Source organism: Lepus europaeus, chromosome 23 (assembly GCF_033115175.1).
Source record: "Lepus europaeus isolate LE1 chromosome 23, mLepTim1.pri, whole genome shotgun sequence".
NCBI lineage: Eukaryota > Metazoa > Chordata > Mammalia > Lagomorpha > Leporidae > Lepus > Lepus europaeus.
The window spans coordinates 5,267,272-5,289,068 of NC_084849.1; the positions used below are offsets into that span (position 1 = coordinate 5,267,272).

Here is a 21,797-nt window from a genome sequence, read left to right on the forward strand (position 1 = left end):
GAGGAGGGAGCAGAGCAGAAAAGAAAGTGATGGAGCGGGAGGCAGGGAGAAGCGCGGGGGGTGAGCATGGCCCCTGCGGGGCCTGGAAGCAGCGGGGGTGGGTGCCTGGGCAGAGCCCGGCCTGGTGAGGAGGCGACAGAGGCAGAGAGAAAGGAGGAGCAAGGGACAGAGAGAGAGAAATCAAGGCAGACAGAGAGTGGCAGAGCGAGAGAGGACCGGCTGACCAGGGCCTTTCTGTCCTGGGCAAACCCTCCAACCCCCTACCCAGGACTCTGCTCATGCCCCACAGACAGCACGGGGAGGGCACCACACAGACCAGGGGCAAGCCAGGGCACCGGCCAGGAGGCAGGGCAAGCCCAGTGCCAGCACGGCCCTGAGTCATGGGGGAGACGCTCCTTAGGCCGGAGCAGGCTGTCGGGGAAGCTGGCAACACTGCCAACTGCCTGCGAAAGCTTTCCTGGGGGAGGGGGCGTGGCGAGAGCCAGGCCCAACCCCCCCATGCTGAGCTGTGTGTAGACTTGAGCCAGGGTCTCGAGCCTCCAAGTGAATCAGCGACCATCTGGGGGCCTCAGTCTCCCACCCGTGAAATGGGCGCACACTTAGGAATCCTGCAAGTCTATGGAAGCAGGGTTCTCTGCTACAATGCAAGCATCCCGGGCAGGCGCTGGGGCCTCCGTTATCCAGAACACGCCGCTTCCTGGGGTGCCAGGTGACTGAGGGGTTCAGAGAAATGGAGACATCGTGGCTTCATCTGATCCCTTCATCCCGTCACGAGGCACGCCCAGAGGCAGAGGACGGGAGCATGCGCTCCCTGGAAGAACGTCACCGCGGCAGAGCCCCTGCCCCGCCCCCCATGCCGGTGCTGCCCCCCTGCAGCCAGGGAGCCCTCATCCTCAGCACAGCCCTTCCTTCCCCACCTCCCTGGACGCCACTTCTCGGTGCACGGTGCACCTGGGCCGCCCGGGGCAACAGAGCTCCAGTCCCGACCGCGGGCCAGTCCACTGCCCACCAGCCCCAGGGCCTGCTCAGAGCTGACACCCAGCCGCTATCCAGCAAAGGAAAGGAAGGGGAGGAGAATCCGAGGCCAGCAGCAGAGGGAGCCCTGCACCCCGGCCGGCCAAGGAGCGCCGGCCTCCAGGCAGGCGTGTAGCCAGTGACTGAGACGGCGCTTGGGGACCTCTAAGTCCCAGATCAGAGCGCCCGGGGTCAAGCCCCCACTCCACTCTGGCCCAGCCCCCACCCCACGCGCACCCTAGTGTGCGCAGTGATGGCTCAAGCAGCGGGGTCCCCACCACACCCACGTAGGACAGCAGGATGGACAGCTGCCCAGCCCTGCCTACTGAGGGCCTTCAGGGAGTAAACCGGCCACATAAAAATAAGCAAACACACACACACATGCACGCATGTACCCCACGGGCAAACACACACATGCATGCGTGCACCCCATGGGCAAACACACACACATGCGTGCACCCCATGGGCAAACACACACGTGTGCACCCCACAGGCAAACACACACACACATGCGTGCACCCCACAGGAAAACAACACGTGTGCACCCCACAGGCAAACACACACACACATGCTCCCCACATGCAAATATGCACACATGTGTGTGCACCCCATGAACACACACACATGCGTGCACCCCACGGGCAAATATGCACACATGTGTGTGCACCCCATCAGCAAACACACACACATGTGTGCACCCCATGGGCAAACAGGGAAATGCTCTGCCACTCACGGCAGCACAGATAAACAGCGAGGACGCAGCCTCCCCCTCCCAGCGCCTGGGCCCAGCCCCCAGCTCCAGCTCATCCCCAGGATGGGCGCTCGGCCTGCCTCCCCACTCCCAGCACCTTGGCCCAACCCCTGGCTCCAGTTCATCCCCCGAAGTGGGCACTCAGCCTAGCAGCAAAGACGCCTGCCTGACCCTCCCAGTGCCTGGGCCCAGGCCCCTGCTCCGGCCTGGCAGGCAGCAGGTGGCGGCACAAGTACTCGGGCTCCTGTCATCCGCATCCGTGGGAGACCTGAAAGAAGCTCCTGGCTCCTGGCTTTGGCCTGGCCCAAACCCGGCCGTTGCGGCCACCTGGGTAGTGAGCCAGCAGATGGAAGACCTCTTTCTGTAACTCTGACCTTCAAATAAATAAATAAATCTTCAAAAACAAGCAAACAGGAATCCAGAGTCAGGCGCCAAGGAGACCCTTGCGTACCTGGGTCCTTGACCAGGGAGAAAAACCCTCGGAGTGGGCACTTGACACAGTGGCCAAGCCACCACCTGGGAATCCCAGCTCCCGGCTTCAGCCTGGCCCAGCCAGGCATCCGGGGTGAACAGCCAGATGGGAGGGCTTCCTGCGTCCGCGTCTCTGCCTTGAGAGTAAAACGGGAATGAGCACGAGAGGGACGTAGAATCCTCTCTGATGGACACAGGCTGAGTGAACGGCACGGCGGCCGCCACCGTGCAACTCCTCCCAGCATGCCTTCTCAAGGCCGTCACCCGGGTAACAGCTGATGCCGGCACGGCACTGGCCTTGTGCCCGCGGCTGTGACAGCTCCTCACCCGGGAGCCCTGTGGTCTCCAGAGAGGACCAAAGACGCTGAGACGGTGGCGCGGTGACAGCATCCTTGGTTCACGGGGAGGATGGGTGCCCTGCCGAGGGCCACTCGGCACCGGGGGGCAGCCCCAGGCTGCGTGTCCCCTGCTCTCACCGCGGCATTCAACACAGCACCCCAGGGTGAGCTGGGCCCGTCACGACGCCTGCCTAACTTCAGGGGACGCCTCACACTCCCCAGGATCCCGGGGAAGCCAGGGTCCATGGGGGGCACAGCCCCTCCCCTCCAAAGACACCCCCCTCACGGTCCTCCCAGCCGCCTGCTCTCAGTGCCCAAGTCCTATGACCCTGGAAAATGCGCTGCGAGCACGCCACCTGCCACCCAGCCTCAGTCTCTCTGCTCAGCCCTGACCACCACACACCCGTCCCTGTGCCCCCCACCCCGAGCGCCACGCCCTGTAGAGCTCTGCACATGGCCTCCCCTCCGTCTCCGGCTGTGCTCGTTCCCGGAGCAGTGAGCAGATTCTGTGTGCGAATCCGCCTGCGTTTCACCCACAGGGCCACACGGGGCTCCCACGGGGAACACGGGGAGCGCAGGGAAAGCCGAGGGAGAGGGCCCCTGGGAAGGCCGAACAGCAGCCTGGGAGACCTGTGCAGGGGCCACATGGGGGAGGGGCTGGGTGGGCAACGCAGGGCGTCTCCCTGCTAATGGCGCCGTGAAGATCCATGACAGAGCCCCGGGGAGACCAGGCCGTGCGGGGGGCCATGTGGGGTTGGGGTGGTGCTGGGGGTGACTCGCCACCTCCCCCACCTCCTTCCTGACCGTAGGAGCCCCCTCTGCTTCTGGGGACATCACTTCAGACAGTGAGCTGCAGAGCGTCTGCCCCCTCCCCCACTCGGCTCGAACGACTCCCTGGCTTGGTTACAGGTGTGAAGTGGCGCTCGGGCGTGGTTTCGGTGCCAAGGGCGGGCTGACCAGCTCCGTCCTGGCCCTGACTCAGTCTGCAGGTGGGGGCAGTTAACAGTTCCTTCGAGGGAGCACTGAGCCCCTCACCCGCCCGAGGGGCACGATCAGCACTGCCCAGGCGCACCGGGCGTCCATGGCGGCTGCTGGATCTCGGCCCCCTGTGGCAGCGGCGGCTACCTGATCTCGGTGACGTCCGACTTGTCCAGCTTCTGCAGCTCCAGCTTGGCGGCCTCCAGGACGGGCATGACTTCGGCCAGCGCCGTCTCGGCCTCGGTCTTCTCCACGGCGATGATCTTGTTCTGCTCCTCCACCTCCATGGCCTTCTCCTCCGCCAGCTTCTTCTTCTCCTCGGCTGCAGGGGGAGGGGCGGTCAGCGCAGCCGTGCGGGAGGACGCGCTCGCCACGGCCCGCGTGTGCTGGGCCCACGGGCAGCCCCGGGAGTCCTGGTGGGACGGCAACCCTCGCAACACCTGGGCGGCTGCTCGGACCCTGGCCTTCCTGAGGGGCCCCTGGGCCCCGGCCGTTCCCTCCCGGGGCGGCCGCAGGCTCTGAGAGGGCTCCCGCCCCACCGTGCTGGCTGCAGACTCCCATCTGCCCCTCCTGCTCCCGGCCGCACCCCCAGGCGCCTCTCCCCGCCTCCATCCCCTTCTCCCAGGTTCCCCAGGCCCAGCTGGACATCTGCCCCCTTTGAGGAGGCCCGGCCGCCTCAGGCCCACTCAACCATCCCTCAGCTCGGCTAACCGGCATCACAACCCCAGCCCTCTGCAGCTTCCAGTGTGTGGCCTGGCTGCCTAAGGCGGACGCATCTCCCCTGCCTGCTCCTCCACGCCCATGCCACGGACACCCAGAGCCCTTGTCACAGCACCAAAGCCAAGGGCGGCTCGCGGACAAGTGGCATGCTTGGAGTCCTGGAGCAGGAGCGTGGATGTGGAGAGGGGCGCGGGCGCCCTCAGGAGGGAGGAAGTGGAACTGCAGGTGTTGCAGAGCAGGGTCCCGTGCGATGACACAGGGGAACGGGCAGGGACCTCGGGGCCACGCCGCATACTCACACTGGGCACGCGCAAGGAGAGCCACCCGAGCCGGAGATGCATGGGAACCACCCCACCCACGGAGCGCCCCAGCTCAGCAAGCCGGGTGCAAGGTAGAGACCGGGGTGTCCCCTCCCCACCACGGGGTGGGACCGCACTGCACAGGCCCAGGTGCAGAACAAAGCTCGCAATTCTGGGACTATCGCTGCGGTGTAGCGGGTAAAGCCCTGCCCGGCAGTGCTGGCATCCCACATGGGTGCCGGTTTGTGTCCCGGCTGCTCCACTTCCAATCCAACTACCTGCTGATGGCCTGGGAAAAGCAGAGGAAGATGGCCCAAGTGCTAGGGCCCCTGCACCCCACATAGGAGGCTCAGATGAGGCTCCTGGCTCCTGGCTCAGCCCTGGCTGTTGCAGCCATTTAAGGAGAGAACCAGCAGATGGAAGATCTGTCTCTTTCTAACTCTGCCTTTCAAATCAATAAAATAAATGCAAAAAAAAAAAAAAAATCGCAATTCCAAGTATGGAGGGTGTGGACCGCGACCGCTCTGCCAGCATCATCAAGCTGGAGATCGCTAGGTGGGACCACAGCCAGGCAGGGACCCTCTGCCAGGCCAGCTGCCTCCCCTGCACGGAACAGAGACCGACAACGGTCAGGTCAGGAGAAACGAGACCTCGTCGGAAGGAGCCGAGCTAACTCACGGAAACGCGGGGCTGGAAGTCAGGGATCGGGGTAGCCGGGGGCCCAGGACTGCGGAATCAGCCCATCCCGGGCGGTGGGTGCTGTCACCTGGCGGCGGCTAGGGTGACAGGGAGGAGGGGCAGGCAGGGCGAGCGGCTGAGAATGGGCGGGAAAGGTGATAGCCGCGGGAGCCCAGAGGCCCCGAGAGAGGGCTGCGGGCCGTGTCTCCGGCAAGACGTAGGTGGCCAGGCAGCTTCCCGGCGGCAGTGTGGTCCAGGTCCCCGGCTGCTCAGCCAGAAGAGCCCAGCCAAGGGCCCGAGAAAGGTCCCGGATGTCCCGAGGGACCACCGCCAAGGCCAAGCGCCGGCCCGTCTGGCTCAGCTCACGGGGCTCAGGAGATGGCCTCCCACTGGGCAAACCCCCAACACATCCCCCACACACGAAGTGACGATGTAGGGGCGGGGCGGGGGGAGCGCTGCACAGGGCACACCTGTCAGCGCACCACGGGCTCAAGCCACCAGCTCGTGTCTGTGCACAGATGAGACCGAGTGGACGCCAGCTGCGCCAGACCAGCAGCGCAGGGGCCCGGGGCGGCTGTGCCCAGCGCCCGTCCCCGCTCACCTATGGCCGTGTTGGTGACGATCTCCTCCAGCAGGGCCTCGCAGGCGGCCGACTTCTCGGCCAGCACGATCCTCTGCTCGGCCAGCTTCTGGTTCAGCTCGTCCAGCTGGATGGTGGCCTCCTTGAGCTTGTCCAGGCCGCCCTCCAGCCGCTTGCACTGCGCTGGGGGAAGAGAGGGCCCCGTCACCGTCCAGGGCCAGGCCCTCCGGGGGCCTCGCCGAGGTCCCTCCACCCTGGGCTCATGGGAAACGAATCCATGCTGTGTGCGTAGGTGTCCCCGGTCCTTCCCGTCCCGAGACAGGAGCCGTCAGCCAACGTGAAGTCCCCGGGGCCTTCAGAGTTTGTGAGTTGGTGTCCGTGCTGAACAATCTCGCATTGAGGCCCCTGGTGCTTCTCACCATCACACTTCCCTGGGGCGCGGCGGCAGCTGGGCCTCGCTCTGAGAGGCGTTTTCCAGGGGCGGGCGTCTGGTGCAGTGAGGATGCACGGGGGATGCCTGCGCCCCCACAAGAGCGCCCGGGCTCAAGTCTGGGCTCTGCTTCTGCCCCTGCGCCCTGCCAATGCACCCGGGAGGCAGCAGAGATGCCCCAAGTGCTGGGGTCCGCGCCACCCACGTGGGACATCGGGACTGAGTTCCAGGCTCCTGGCCGTGACCAGGCCCAGCCCTGGGTATGTGGGCATTTGCTAAGAGATCTCTCTCTCCCCTTTCAAACAAGTAAATTAAAATTTAAAAAGCACCTTTCAACACAGCACGTCGTTGCAAGACTGAGAGTGTGCAAGCATCCTGCCCGCGTAGGATTGCTCCCGGTAACAGCCACAGAACAGGCCCTCCTCCACCCCCACCCAAGGGTCTCAGCGACAGCAGGAGCTGTGCCGCCCCCTCCCCGGGGCGCCCAGTCAAGCCCCACCCACTCTGCTTCTGGTCCAGCTGCCTTGATAATCCAGCCTGGGAAGCCCCGGTGATGGCTCCAGTGCTTGGGCCCTGCTCCCCTGGTTGGAGACCTGCGTGGAGTTCTGGGCTCCTGGCTTCGGCCACGCCCAGCCCCAGCCGTTGTAGACATCTGGGGAGTGAGCCAGCAGATGAAGGCGCTCTCTCACATCCCACCCTACCCCCAGCCGCAGATACACGTATGTGTGAGTACGTATAGCGAGGCCTTTCAAGTAGCTGAACTTCAAAAACCCACGAAGGCCAGCACCTGAAGCCCGCCCCCCGCCCCGGATCACGACTCCGCCGGCCGCCCCGCGCCCCGTCTCTCACCTATGTTGCACTGCGTCTTCTCATCCAGCAGCTTGGCGTACGAGTGGATGAAGTCCAGGTAATTCTTGGGGGTTACGTAGTTGCTGCGCCTCAGCTTCTGCAGGAATTGCCTGCTGAATTCGTCCACAGATTCGTGGACCAACACAACGTGCTCCACCAGGTCGTCTATGTTCCCCAACGGGATCATGGGATTGTCCCCTGCAGGGAAGGAACGGGAAAGATGCCTCGTAAGGACAGGACACGCGTGCTCCCCCCGACGTGAGGAGCGGAAATTCCACCTGAGCCCACGACGCCGCTCCAAGACCCGGAAGACAGGAGGGACTCAGCCGCTGCCGAGAGCGGGAGTTCATGGGGGCCCTGCCACCACGGCCGGCAGGTGCCACCAACCCTGACGGCCACCGGTGATGAGCGGGCACGGCGTGCTCCATCCAGCCACAGAAAGAAACGAGGCACTGACGCGCTCCAAGTGCGGCCGAAAGCCAGAGACGGAAGGGGAAGCGAGGCGGGAGTCCGTTTCTACGCGACCCCCAGGACCGGCAGACTGAGGCGGCCGGGAGGCCGGGCGCCAGGGCCAGCTGGTGTCAAACGGTATGGAGCGTTGGTTTGGGAAGACGAGAACTGATTAGAGACAGACAGGGGTGACGTTGGCCACGTGTGCACTCAGAACTGGTTCAAAGGGGCGCTTTTATACGTGTTCGATCGCAATAAAAACGATGTGTTACATTTCCTTTATCTGAAAGGCAGGGAGAGAGAGCTTCCATCTGCTGGTTCAGTCTCCAGAGGCTCTAAAGGCCAGGGCCGAGCCAGGCCAAAGCCAGGATCCAGGAGCTCCCGCTGGGCCCCCCACGTGCGTGGCAGGGGCTCATCAGCAGAGAGCTGGAACTGTAAAGGGAGCCGGATCGAAACCAGCACCGCGGCATGGGACACAGGTGCCCTGGGCGGCAGCTTCGCTGCTGTGCCAAACGCCCGTCTCCAGAAAGCACTGTTGTTGTTTTTAACGTAACCCAAAGGAAGAGAAAGGGCAGCTACGAACCCGCGTGGCTCGGATCTGCCAACACAGGAGCCAGGTTCTCCTCCCAGCTGCAGGGGGACCCCGCGAGGCGGGAGGGGCTAGGGGCTCACTCGGGCTTGCTGGAGAGCTGCCGGGAGGCACCAGGTGCCTCACGTCTCAGAGATCCATCCAGGTTCCGAGATCCGGCTGTGGGTTCCACCAGGGCCGTGGCTCCCTCACAAACCCCCACGCTCTGGGGTGCAGTCCTCCAACCCAGGCTACGGGGGTAGGGAACCTGCACTTCAGCGGCAGGCACACACACATTCCGGGCGGCGTTTGCTGATGACCAAAAGCAAATCCAGGCACCGACACATGGGAGTGGCCAACACACCGATGAAAACCAGCATACAGCTGTATGGGAGCGGCAGACTCTGGCCCAGAGGGCAAATTCGGCCCACAAGGCGGTGTTGTAAATAAAACTTTATTGGGAGGCGGACATGGCCATCCACTTACACACTGACACTGCTGTCACGACACAGAGGCAGAACCGAGAGGTGGCAACACAGTGGACGATGCCTGGCAACCCTCGCCTACACCACCAGCAGGGAGTCGCTCCTCCCAGCCCTCGAGCCTGACCTCACCTTGACCTTGACCCTAACTCTACAAGTGCGTTAGGATTCAAGTTACGACGTTGGCTTGTGGGAAAATGGAATTAAAAAGTTTCGGGGCTGGCACTTTGGCATAGTGGGTAAAGCTGCCACCTGCATTGCCAGCATCCCATATGGGGGCTAGTTTGAGTCCTGGCTACTCCACTTCCAATTCAGCTCTCTGCTATGGCCTGGGAAAGCAGTAGAAGATGGCCCAAGTCCTTGGGTCCCTGCACCTGTGTGGGAGACCTGGAAAAAGCTCCTGGCTTCGGATTGGCCCAACTCTAACCATGTGGCTATTTGGGGAGTGAACCAGTAGATGGAAGACCTTTCTCTCTCTCTCTCCTTCTCTCTTTAACTCTGCCTCTCAAATAAATAAAATTTAAAAAAAAAGCAAACACATGAGGCCTTTGGTGTCTCCACCTTACGAGGAAACCCAGTGCAGCTGTCCTTGGGGCATCCTTGGGGCCAGGGTCAGCAGCTCCGTCCCGACAGGGACAGCACAGCCTCTGTTACAGTCGCTCAACTCTGTAAGTGCAGCCACAGCCACTGTGGAACCAACGAGTGAGCCTTGTTACCAATAAAACTTTATTTAGCAAGGCAGGCAGTGGGCCACGTGGGATGCGGCATCAGGCTGTGGCTGGCCAGGGCCTGCTGCCGCTGACCCCTAATCCATCCGTAGCCTAAATCGTCCTCCGGAGTCTTCTGACGTCACTCAGGACAAATGTACAGCGCAGCCCAGAAACAAAGCCTTTGTGCTCGCGGGGACTGGGCTGAGACCCCGGGCCCAGGTGAGGAGAGTGGCTCCGGGAAGGGCGGGCCTGGGCGCTCCCATCCCACACCGGAGCTCCCTGCTTCAGGTCTCAGCTTCTCCCCCAGCCCCCTGCTAACCCGTGTGCTGGGGAGCAGCCGTGCCAGCTCAGGTGCCTGGGTCCCTGCCGCCCGTTCTGGCGTTCCTGGCTCCTGGCTAATGCGGGCGTCTGGAGAGTCAACTACCTCTCCCTGTTTCTTTCACACACATTGAAAACATAAGTGGGGCTGGCGCTGTGGCGCAGCGGGTTAACGCCCTGGCCTGAAGCGCCGGCATCCCATATGGGCGCCAGTTCGAGACCTGGCTGCTCCACTTCCTGTCCAGCTCTCGGCTGTGGCCTGGGAAAGCAGTGAAGATGGCCCAAGTCCTTGGGCCCCTGCACCTGCGTGGGAGACCCAGAAGAAACTTCTGGCTCCTGGCTTCGGATCGGTGCAGCTCCAGCCGTTGCAGCCAACTGGGGAGTGAACTATAGGATGGAAGACTCACACTCTCTCTCTCTAACTCTTTCAAGTAAAATAAATAAATATTAAAAAAAAACATAAGTAAAACTTTAATGAACAACTGCCTTGCTAATTAAAGCCCGAAGCGCAGTCCCCGCCCGTGACTCACCTAAAAACGACTTGGCCACAGCATGCAGGGCCTGGGAGGGCCAGGGCATGAACCAGTCGATGCCAGTGTTGTTCACCAGACCTGGAAGACAGAGAGGGAGGGACGAGACGGCACTGCACACCCACAGAGGCTCAAGGACCCCGCCGTGGTCTCCGGCAGCCGCCACCGGGGAGGAGCTGGCTGGGGATGAGCTGCTCAGCCTGGGCGCCCGATGCTGACATCCGGGGCCGGGCCGTACCCTGCAGGGTGTGGGACAGCATCTTCTGCCCCCCCCCATACACACCCCAGGTGCCACCCCTGTGCTGAGCTGTGACAACCAAAATAGCTCTAGGCCAAAGTCCCCTGGGGGCAAAACCCACGTCCCCTTTCCAACAGCAGGAGCCACCCTTTCCACCGGGCTGGTGGAATTTTCTGGGGGGGGGATCAGCAGAAAGTGCCCCCTCCCTGCCGTGGGCCTTGCCCATGGGGGCGGCGCCGGGGGCACAGAGGGAGGCAGAGCCGGTCCAGAGCCCCCCCAGCGCGGGCGCCTTGCTGCCTCAGAGGGCGGGGCTGTGCGGGCTCCACGCCAGGGCACCTGGGAAGTTCCGGCACCGCGTCCTCAGGGTGTCCCCCACAGGCGACATGCCCAGGACGATGTGCAGGTTGTTGGCGCTCTTGCTCACGAAGTACTGCCACAGGGACTCCTTGGCCGGGCCCAAGCCCAGCCGCGCCGCCTCCTGTCCGATCTGACCGAGGATCGACTCCTTCTCCTCTTCCTGGAACAGGGCCGGCACGATCCCTGGGAAACACAGACGCGGGCTGGAGTCTGGGAGCCAGGAAAAGGCAGCAGGTGCCGTGGAGAGCAGCAGGCTTAGTGTGGGTCCCGACCCTGAGGCCCAAGGCCAAGGCACTCGCTCAGGGCAGAGCCCTCTGAGCCTCAGTCTTCTCGGCTGTAGAATGGGGAGGCAAACGCCTCCTGCCTGCCTGGAGGGGCCACCGTGAGGCTGGACGGCGACTGCGTCTGGGAGCAGGTGCTCGGCTGCAGGCGGCTGCCCCACCCGCCCTGCACAGCCCAGGAGGCGCCTGGCCCGGTCCGCAGGCACTCTGCCGTCACCGCCTGGGGAGCGCTGTGCTAGCAGCCAGGATACCCCGAGCTGCACCGCCCACAGTAGCGAGCATTTTCTCTCGCGGACAGGATCTCTCTCTCTGAAGGCCCCGGGGGAGGAGCCTCCTGCCTTTTCGGCTTCTGGCAGGTGCTTGGAGGGGGAAGGGTGCCCGGCGGGGGCAGGGACGCCCAGCTGTCCCGGTGACTGCTGTCCTGATGGGGGGTGGGCTACAGGGGTCTCATTTGCAAAAGATGCTCAGACCCACTGCAGAGGCCACGGCCAGGGAGTAACGGGACGCAGGGGTGTGGGACCCCGGGCAAGGTCTGCAGGGGTCATGCTGGGAGCTGGGATCGGCCTTGGCCTTGACCTTGGCCGTACCCGACGTCAGCATATTGTTGATGAGCTCCAGGAAGCCCTCCTCGGCCACGTGGGCATCCGTGAACAGAAAGATCATGGTCTTGTTCTCAACGCCGAGCTTCAGGTAGAGGTTCTTTAGATCTTCCCGGAAGTTGTTCTCCGAGTAGCCCCGGCTCAGCAGGATCTCGAATACCTGCAGGCACAGGGGGCGGAGTCACGGAGGACGCCTGCACCTGTATCAGAGGGCCTGGTTCAAGTCCCAGCTCCTCTACTTCTGATGCAGCTCTCTGCTCACGCACACCCCGGGAGACGGCGGGTGACGGCTGGGTCCCTGCCGCCCAGGTGGGAGACTTGGACTGAATTCTGGTCTCCTGGTCTTGGCCTGGCCCAGCCCCGTCTGTCCTGGGTGTTGGAAGAGTGAACCAATGGATAGAAGATCTATGTCTCCCCCTACCTCTTTCTTATTCTATTACTCTGCCTTTCAAATAAATATTTTTTTCAAAAGAAAAAAGGACTGGAAAGAGCAGTGTCCGTCGTGAGAACAAGGTCCTCGGAGTCACAAAGAGGGAGGGCGGCAGGGCCTGGGGAGTGGGAGGGAAGCAGCGCTGGGCCCAGCCAGCACGGGGGGGTGGGGGGCGGGGGGGTGCAGCCCCAAGTATGCAGCGCCCAGCAGGAGGCTCGCAGCGATGGCCCCCTCGGGGGAGGGGCGCAAGGCGCGTCGCTGAACTTGTAATTCGTAGAAACACCGTGCACACAGACAAGGACGCGCACGCGGCAGGCGGACTCGCCTCGTAGCCGGCCGTGAAGGCGGCCAGCCTGGACAGGGACTGCTTCCCGGAGCCCCCGACCCCCACCAGCAGGGCGTGGCCGCGGTCCATGCGTATGATGCGGTGCACGCGGGTCAGGTGCTCCAGGGCGTCGTCGAACAGGACCAGGTTCATCTTGGTGTTGCTTTCGTTGTACTCCTCCAGGATTTCCTGAGTTAACACGGGGGGTGGGGTGGGGGGCAGGCGCTCGGCTCAGCAGCGAGGACAGCACCGAGGGGCCTGCAGCCCCCAGCACGTGCCGGGCTCCAGTCCCACCTCTGCTCCCGGTTCCAGCTTCCCACGACGTGCACCCCGGGAGGCGGCCGCCATGGCTCAAGCACCTGGGTCCCTGCCGCCCGCCCACGTGGGAGACCTGGATGGAGTCCCCTGATCCGGCTTTGTCTTGGCCCGGCCCTGGCTGGCGCAGGCACTTAGCAGGGAGCCAGCGGATGGGGGAATCTGTCTCTCTCTCTCCCCCTCTCAAATTGAAGGAAAACAAGGCCCCCTGGGTCGTTTGCCCAGGAGACTAGGAACGGAGGAGAGGTCTTCTCTCCTGAGCATCCATAGCGGTGTCACTAACCCATTGTGGTTCACAGTCAAGGCTGCCATCTGCTGGTCTCTTCCCGGCCAGCAGGGGGCCCCCCAGATGACAGGGTTCCTCTCAGGGCCTTAACCGACCCGGCCCGGGGTCCCCACGTCTGGCTCTGGGTCAGAACCCCGCAGGAGCCCTTGGGCTCTCTCGGTGGGGTGGAGGTGGGGGCTGTCCCCACTGAACGAATCCCCACGGCAGCCCCGGGCAGCTCTGGGCGAGTCGAGCCCGCGTGCGCGCCCCCAGACCCAGCCTCGGGGGTGTGACCCGTGGGTCCCCGGGGGCGCACACCTGGAACAGGGCCTTGGCCGCCTCGTAGTCCTGGATGTCCTCGTACACGCGCGTCTCCTCCTCCTGCAGAGCCGACCGGAAGTCCCCGAACAGGACCGGGTCCCTCATCACCGCCTCGGCGTCCTCGCTGAAGTGCTCCACAACCAAGCTGCCGATGTGCTCCTGCACCTTGCACCCGGGACCCCGTGGAGACCCCGTGAGGACCCTCGCTCGGGGCCGTGACCACCGGGAGGGCTCGCGACTCCTGCCCCCCTCCCCCACCCCGCCCAGCCTGCCGTCCTGGGAGCCCTCCGTGCACAAAGCGGCGGGGCTGCCCCCGGCGCCAGGCCCAGCACTGACCAGCTTCTTGTCCGTCTCGTTGATGAGCCGGTCGTGGAATACCCGCAGACACTCGTTCCTCCAGACACGCACCATCTGGGCCACCGTCTGGAACCTGCGCCGGGAGAGGTATCGTCCGCCACCGTCACTGTCCCCGTCACCGTCCCCGTCACCGGGCCAGCAGCCGGCCCTCGCGCTGCCGTTCTCCCCCAGCCCCGGTCTCACACTGACACAACCTGGCAGCCAACAGGTGAAACACGGGGAGCAGCCACCCTCCCATGGGGCAGCCGGGAGCCTCCTCCCACAGCACCAGCGACGTGGAACGGGCTCCTGACCCCACACACCCCTGCCCGCGAGCCGCTGGCATTTGGTCAGCACCCACTCCATCCGGCCCCATTCCGGGACCTTCCCTGGTTTCTGCCCAAGAGGAGTCACTGTCCCGAAACACCTGCAGCTGCCTCCCCCTGGGGGGTCACTCGGGACGCTGCGAGGGGGCCCCAGAGCAGTCTGGGAACACGGAGAGCAACCAGACAAGGCCCGCACTGCGAGCTAGGCTCTTGCACACCCCCGTGGGAAGGGATCGGTCTTGCTTCCTCGAGAAGACTCCCAGACCCGGCGTGAGTCCCTTCTGTCCCCGGCGCGTCCCTCTCCTGAAGACCCTCCGAACAGAAGCAGCCGCAACCGGCAGCAAACACCCAGCCTCAGAACTGGCGACGCGGCCCCACCCCGGGGCGCTGACACCTGTCCGCCTGGCCAGCCGGTGTCTCTCCTTGGCTCAACGGCTTACAGAGCGCCAGGCCTTAAATCAAGGGGTCCTCTCCTTTCTCCACCGAGCACAAGCGAAGGCATTGGATAATGCATCAAGCGCCGCCCTGAATCGCGGGACCGACTGCACGGGCCACGGAACACTCACCGCTCCGGGTGCGTGAGCACGAGGCCGTTGAAGACCCGAGAGAGGTCTCGAAGGTTGAAGATGTAGTGGAACTTGGACGGCGTGGGAGGCAGGTCCTGAACAATGTTTTTGTAAAGGGCCAGCGTGCAGGTGGTCAGCTCGCCACTCACAGCCACGATGCTCTCGTGGAAGTTCTGTGGAACCAAGGAACCCGCAGCCAGCGTTAGCAGAGGACGGAACACGGCTCAGCCACACGGCGGAATATGTGACCACGACGGGAATGGGGGGACCCCTGACGCCCACAGCAGTACGGACCACCCCATCCCCCCAGCCAGCATCAGCAGGGGACAGAACGCGGCTCATCCACTCGGCAGAACATGTGACCATGACGGGGGGAGGGGAATCCCCTACGCTCACTGCAGTGTGGACCCCCCCCCCCCGAGGGAGGGAAGCCAGCCCCACGGGAGCAGAAGGCAGGCGGGTGGCTGCCCCGAAACCGGCTTCCTCTGCGGCGCACCAGGCAGCAGTGACAGCGGCACAGCACCGTGGTGCAGCCAACGCCTCCCAGGTGTGGACTGCAAACGCCCAAATGACGACCTTCACGTTATGTGGATCGTACCAAAACTTTTAGAAGCTTATTTGAGAGGCAGAGCGACAGAGAGAAATACAGAGATCGTCCATCTGCTGGTTCACTCCCCAAATGCCCAGAGCAGCCAGGGCTGGGCCAGGCTGGCGCCAGGAGCCAGCAACTCCACAGGTCTCCCACGTGGGTGGCAGGGGCCTCACTGCCGCCTCCCAGGGTGCGCATGGGCAGGGAGCCAGGCACAGAACCAGAACTCAGACCGAAGTTTCGGATCCAGTGCGGGGTTCGTGTCCCAGCGTTGTGTGCTGTGCCATACGCCGTCCCTCCACACACTAGAGGCTTAACAACAACAAAAGCCCAGAGAAGCCGACCACGGGATCTGGTCTTCTCGCCCTGGGTTCTCATGCTCACCGAAGCGGCAGCGCGCAGTGAAACCAGAGACCTGAGCCCGCCCTCGGCCCGAGGTTACTAACCTGCAGCAGACCCCACAGCTTTGGATTCGGAGCCTTCAGCTAGGGCACAAAAACCCAGGTGCTCACGAGGCTGGCGCTGTGGTGCAGCGAGTGGAACCGCCCCCTGCAGCCCCGGCTGCTCCATTTCCAATCCAGCTCCCTGCTATGTCCTGGGGAAGCAGTGGAAGACGGCCCAAGTGCTTGGGCCCCTGCCCCCACGTGGGAGACCTGGAAGAAGCTCCTGGCTTCGGCCTGGCCCAGTCCCTGGTGTCGTGGCCACTAAGGGAACGAACCAGAGGATGGAAGATTCTCTCTCCCTCTGTGTAACTCTTTCAAACAAAATATTTAAAGAAAAAAGAGGAGAGAACCCGGCTTTCACAGCTCCTAACGACCTCCCCTGGCCAGGCACGGCTGTACCTTACTGCCCTGTCCCCTGGGCCAGGATGACAAGGTCGTTGTTCGAATGAATGGGTTCCATTTGAGGGGACAAACAAACCCTACCAACTGCAGCAGGACCCAGTACCTGGTGAGCACGAGCCGGGCAACGTGCCACACGCGTGTGTGTGTGTGTGTGCCACACGCGTGACCTGCACTTTCCTCCTTACATCCTCCCAAAACCCGTGTGCAGTGGCGCCATCGTCACCTCCCCGTTCAGGCGAGCACGGGAGCCACAGAGCTCAAGGGTCTCGGCCAAGAAGCAGAAGGGGGGCTGCCGAGCCCAGGCCCCTCAGACCCACTGCCCAGACTCCGCACGGCACACCTGCCCCAGGCCCACGTCCGACGCCACGGCCCAGGGTCCCTCCTTCCATCGCAGTAAATTAAAGTTGTATGACTGCAGCGGTAGGAAGGCGAGTGTTTTTCCTTCTGATCTGGGGAGAAATTTAAAAGCAAATGTTGGGGCCGGCGCTGTGGCGTAGTGGGCAGTGCCAGCATCTCATGTGGGCACCGGTTTGAGTCCCGGCTGCTCCACTTCCAATCCAGCTCTCTGCTGTGGCCTGCAATAGCAGTAGAAGGTGGCCCAGGGCCTTGGGCTCCTGTACCCACATGGGAGACCTGGAAGAAGCTCCTGGTATGGATCGGCACAGCTCTGGCCATTGCAGCCATTTGGGGAGTGAGCCAGCTGATGGAGGACCTCTCTGTCTCTCTCTCTCTCTCTCTGCCTCTCTATACCTCTGCCTTTCAAATAAAATAAATAAATCTTTAAAAAATAATAAAATAAAAACACATCTTCATGGGCCCCGGCCGTGCAGGTGAGGCGGCCTTGGGTGGCTTCTGGACCCCCCGCCGGCTCCCCAAGCTGTGACTTCTCACCGAGGTGTGGCCTCCAGACCCCCTGCTGGCTCCCCCAGCTGTGACTGCTCACCGAGGTGTGGCCTCCGGACCCCCCCGCCGGCTCCCCCAGCTGTGACTGCTCACCGAGGTGTGGCCTCTGGACCCCCCGCCGGCTCCCCCAGCTGTGACTGCTCACCGAGGTGTGGCCTCCGGACCCCCTGCTGGCTCCCCCAGCTGTGACTGCTCACCGAGGTGTGGCCTCTGGACCCCCCGCCGGCTCCCCCAGCTGTGACTGCTCACCGAGGTGTGGCCTCCGGACCCCCGCCGGCTCCCCCAGCTGTGACTGCTCACCGAGGTGTGGCCTCCGGACCCCCCGCTGGCTCCCCCAGCTGTGACTGCTCACCGAGGTGTGGCCTCCGGACCCCCCCCCCCCCCCCCCGCCGGCTCCCCCAGCTGTGACTGCTCACCGAGGTGTGGCCTCCGGACCCCCCGCTGGCTCCCCCAGCTGTGACTGCTCACCGAGGTGTGGCCTCCGGACCCCCCGCTGGCTCCCCCAGCTGTGACTGCTCACCGAGGTGTGGCCTCCAGACCCCCTGCTGGCTCCCCCAGCTGTGACTGCTCACCGAGGTGTGGCCTCCGGACACCCCCCGCTGGCTCCCCCAGCTGTGACTGCTCACCGAGGTGTGGCCTCCGGACCCCCCCCACCCCCCCCGCCGGCTCCCCCAGCTGTGGACTGCTCACCGAGGTGTGGCCTCCGGACCCCCTGCTGGCTCCCCCAGCTGTGACTGCTCACCGAGGTGTGGCCTCCGGACCCCCTGCTGGCTCCCCCAGCTGTGACTGCTCACCGAGGTGTGGCCTCCAGACCCCCCGCTGGCTCCCCCAGCTGTGACTGCTCACCGAGGTGTGGCCTCCGGACCCCCCGCTGGCTCCCCCAGCTGTGACTGCTCACCGAGGTGTGGCCTCCGGACCCCCCCCCCCGCCGGCTCCCCCAGCTGTGACTGCTCACCGAGGTGTGGCCTCCGGACCCCCCGCTGGCTCCCCCCAGCTGTGACTGCTCACCGAGGTGTGGCCTCCAGACCCCCCGCTGGCTCCCCCAGCTGTGACTGCTCACCGAGGTGTGGCCTCCAGACCCCCCGCTGGCTCCCCCAGCTGTGACTGCTCACCGAGGTGTGGCCTCCGGACCCCCCGCTGGCTCCCCCAGCTGTGACTGCTCACCGAGGTGTGGCCTCCGGACCCCCCGCTGGCTCCCCCAGCTGTGACTGCTCACCGAGGTGTGGCCTCCGGACCCCCCGCTGGCTCCCCCAGCTGTGACTGCTCACCGAGGTGTGGCCTCCGGACCCCCCTGCTGGCTCCCCCAGCTGTGACTGCTCACCGAGGTGTGGCCTCCGGACCCCCCGCCGGCTCCCCCCAGCTGTGACTGCTCACCGAGGTGTGGGCCCTCCGGACCCCCCCTGCTGGCTCCCCCAGCTGTGACTGCTCACCGAGGTGTGGCCTCCAGACCCCCCTGCTGGCTCCCCCAGCTGTGACTGCTCACCGAGGTGTGGCCTCCGGACCCCCCTGCTGGCTCCCCCAGCTGTGACTGCTCACCGAGGTGTGGCCTCCGGACCCCCCCTGCTGGCTCCCCCAGCTGTGACTGCTCACCGAGGTGTGGCCTCCGGACCCCCCTGCTGGCTCCCCCAGCTGTGGACTGCTCACCGAGGTGTGGCCTCCGGACCCCCCTGCTGGCTCCCCCAGCTGTGACTGCTCACCGAGGTGTGGCCTCCGGACCCCCCTGCTGGCTCCCCCAGGTGTGACTGCTCACCGAGGTGTGGCCTCCGGACCCCCTGCTGGCTCCCCCAGCTGTGACTGCTCACCGAGGTGTGGCCTCCGGACCCCCCGCTGGCTCCCCCAGCTGTGACTGCTCACCGAGGTGTGGCCTCCGGACCCCCCGCTGGCTCCCCCAGCTGTGACTGCTCACCGAGGTGTGGCCTCCAGACCCCCCGCTGGCTCCCCCCAGCTGTGACTGCTCACCGAGGTGTGGCCTCCGGACCCCCCCCTGCTGGCTCCCCCAGCTGTGACTGCTCACCGAGGTGTGGCCTCCGGACCCCCCTGCTGCTCCCCCAGCTGTGACTGCTCACCGAGGTGTGGCCTCCGGACCCCCCGCTGGCTCCCCCAGCTGTGACTGCTCACCGAGGTGTGGCCTCCAGACCCCCCCGCTGGCTCCCCCAGCTGTGACTGCTCACCGAGGTGTGGCCTCCGGACCCCCCGCCGGCTCCCCCAGCTGTGACTGCTCACCGAGGTGTGGCCTCCGGACCCCCCGCTGGCTCCCCCAGCTGTGACTGCTCACCGAGGTGTGGCCTCCAGACCCCCTGCTGGCTCCCCCAGCTGTGACTGCTCACCGAGGTGTGGCCTCCAGACCCCCCGCTGGCCTCCCCCAGCTGTGACTGCTCACCGAGGTGTGGCCTCCGGACCCCCCGCTGGCTCCCCCAGCTGTGACTGCTCACCGAGGTGTGGCCTCCGGACCCCCCGCTGGCTCCCCCAGCTGTGACTGCTCACCGAGGTGTGGGCCTCCGGACCCCCCGCTGGCTCCCCAAGCTGTGACTGCTCACCGAGGTGTGGCCTCCGGACCCCCCGCTGGCTCCCCCAGCTGTGACTGCTCACCGAGGTGTGGCCTCCAGACCCCCTGCTGGCTCCCCCAGCTGTGACTGCTCACCGAGGTGTGGCCTCCGGACCCCCTGCTGGCTCCCCCAGCTGTGACTGCTCACCGAGGTGTGGCCTCCGGACCCCCCGCTGGCTCCCCCAGCTGTGACTGCTCACCGAGGTGTGGCCTCCGGACCCCCCGCCGGCTCCCCCAGCTGTGACTGCTCACCGAGGTGTGGCCTCCGGACCCCCCCCCCCGCTGGCTCCCCCAGCTGTGACTGCTCACCGAGGTGTGGCCTCCGGACCCCCCGCTGGCTCCCCCAGCTGTGACTGCTCACCGAGGTGTGGCCTCCAGACCCCCTGCTGGCTCCCCCAGCTGTGACTGCTCACCGAGGTGTGGCCTCCAGACCCCCCGCTGGCTCCCCCAGCTGTGACTGCTCACCGAGGTGTGGCCTCCGGACCCCCCGCTGGCTCCCCCAGCTGTGACTGCTCACCGAGGTGTGGCCTCCGGACCCCCCCCCCCCCGCCGGCTCCCCCAGCTGTGACTGCTCACCGAGGTGTGGCCTCCGGACCCCCCGCTGGCTCCCCCAGCTGTGACTGCTCACCGAGGTGTGGCCTCCAGACCCCCCGCTGGCTCCCCCAGCTGTGACTGCTCACCGAGGTGTGGCCTCCAGACCCCCCGCTGGCTCCCCCAGCTGTGACTGCTCACCGAGGTGTGGCCTCCGGACCCCCCGCTGGCTCCCCCAGCTGTGACTGCTCACCGAGGTGTGGCCTCCAGACCCCCTGCTGGCTCCCCCAGCTGTGACTGCTCACCGAGGTGTGGCCTCCGGACCCCCCGCTGGCTCCCCCAGCTGTGACTGCTCACCGAGGTGTGGCCTCCGGACCCCCTGCTGGCTCCCCCAGCTGTGACTGCTCACCGAGGTGTGGCCTCCGGACCCCCCGCCGGCTCCCCCAGCTGTGACTGCTCACCGAGGTGTGGCCTCCGGACCCCCCGCTGGCTCCCCCAGCTGTGACTGCTCACCGAGGTGTGGCCTCCGGACCCCCCGCCGGCTCCCCCAGCTGTGACTGCTCACCGAGGTGTGGCCTCCGGACCCCCCGCCGGCTCCCCCAGCTGTGACTGCTCACCGAGGTGTGGCCTCCGGACCCCCCCCCCCTGCTGGCTCCCCCAGCTGTGACTGCTCACCGAGGTGTGGCCTCGCAGGATAGAGGAGTAGATCAAATGCAAAGACTCCTCCGAAGGGAAGGGGACATTGAAGACGCTGAAGAGGGAGAGGAACCTCGGGTCCACTTCGTTGCGGCCGCCTCCCGCCTTGCCCATGGCAGCCACGAAGCCCAGGTCGCGGAGGGTTTTGCAGGTCAGCTCCTTGCCCCGGTCGTACAGGTAGCCTTTCTCCAACAGCAGCTTGAGCAGGGCGATGGGCTGCTGGGTGCCGTATTCATCCACCTTGGTTTTGTTTTGGAAGAAAAGAGAGCATCGGATCACCAAGCAGGACTCCGAGCGGCTCTACCTGAGCCCCGGCGGCAGCTCAGCCCGCCCCCTGCCCCCGGCACCCTGGTTTATTCTCAGGGAACTCTGGAAGCTTGCACTCACATGTTCATCCCCTCCCCTCCCTCTCTCACTAGACCACGCTCCGTGAGGGGAGGCACAGGAGGCGCTCGGTAAAGATACTTAATTGAATGGAGGGGTGGGTGGATGGGTGGGTGGATGGGTGGGTGAGTGAGTGGGCAGATTTATGGGTGGGTGGGTGGGTGGACAGTTGAGTGAGTGGATGAGTGGACAGGTGAGTGGATGGATACATAGGTGGGTGGGTGAATGGGTAGGTGGACGGGTAGGTGGGTGTGGGGTAGGTAGATGAATGGGTGGGTGGATGGGTGGATGGGTGGACGGGTGGGTGGACGGGTGCACGGGTAGGTGGACGGATGGGTGGATGGGTGGATGGATGGGTGGGTGGGTGGACGGATGGGTGGGTGGGTGGACGGATGGGTGGATGGATGGGTGGGTGGGTGGGTGGGTGGACAGATGGGTAGGTGGGTGGGTGAGTGGATGGATACGTAGGTGGGTGGGTGAATGGGTAGGTGGATGCAGGGTAGGTAGACGAATGGGTGGGTGGACGGATGGGTGGATGGGTGGGTGGGTGGGTGGACGGATGGGTGGATGGGTGGGTGGACGGAGGGGTAGAGGGGTGGATGGGTGGATGGGTGGGTGGGTGGATGGGTGGGTGGACAGATGGGTAGGTGGGTGGGTGAGTGGATGGATACGTAGGTGGGTGGGTGAATGGGTAGGTGGATGCAGGGTAGGTAGACGAATGGGTGGGTGGACGGATGGGTGGATGGGTGGGTGGGTGGGTGGGTGGACGGATGGGTGGA

The 21,797-nt window shown here is 64.9% G+C and overlaps 1 protein-coding gene across 1 annotated transcript in view; it reads right to left on the reverse strand.

The window, feature by feature from the left end:
• DNAH10 (dynein axonemal heavy chain 10) overlaps nt 1–21,797 on the reverse strand; it is a 118,919-nt gene that overhangs the window by 19,228 nt on the left and 77,894 nt on the right. Inside the window, 11 exon segments of the mRNA XM_062182412.1 lie at nt 3,700–3,874; nt 5,851–6,012; nt 7,109–7,306; nt 10,167–10,247; nt 10,741–10,944; nt 11,630–11,801; nt 12,397–12,585; nt 13,295–13,462; nt 13,634–13,727; nt 14,526–14,698; nt 20,614–20,874. Of these exon segments, the coding sequence (XP_062038396.1) occupies nt 3,700–3,874; nt 5,851–6,012; nt 7,109–7,306; nt 10,167–10,247; nt 10,741–10,944; nt 11,630–11,801; nt 12,397–12,585; nt 13,295–13,462; nt 13,634–13,727; nt 14,526–14,698; nt 20,614–20,874 (1,877 nt within the window).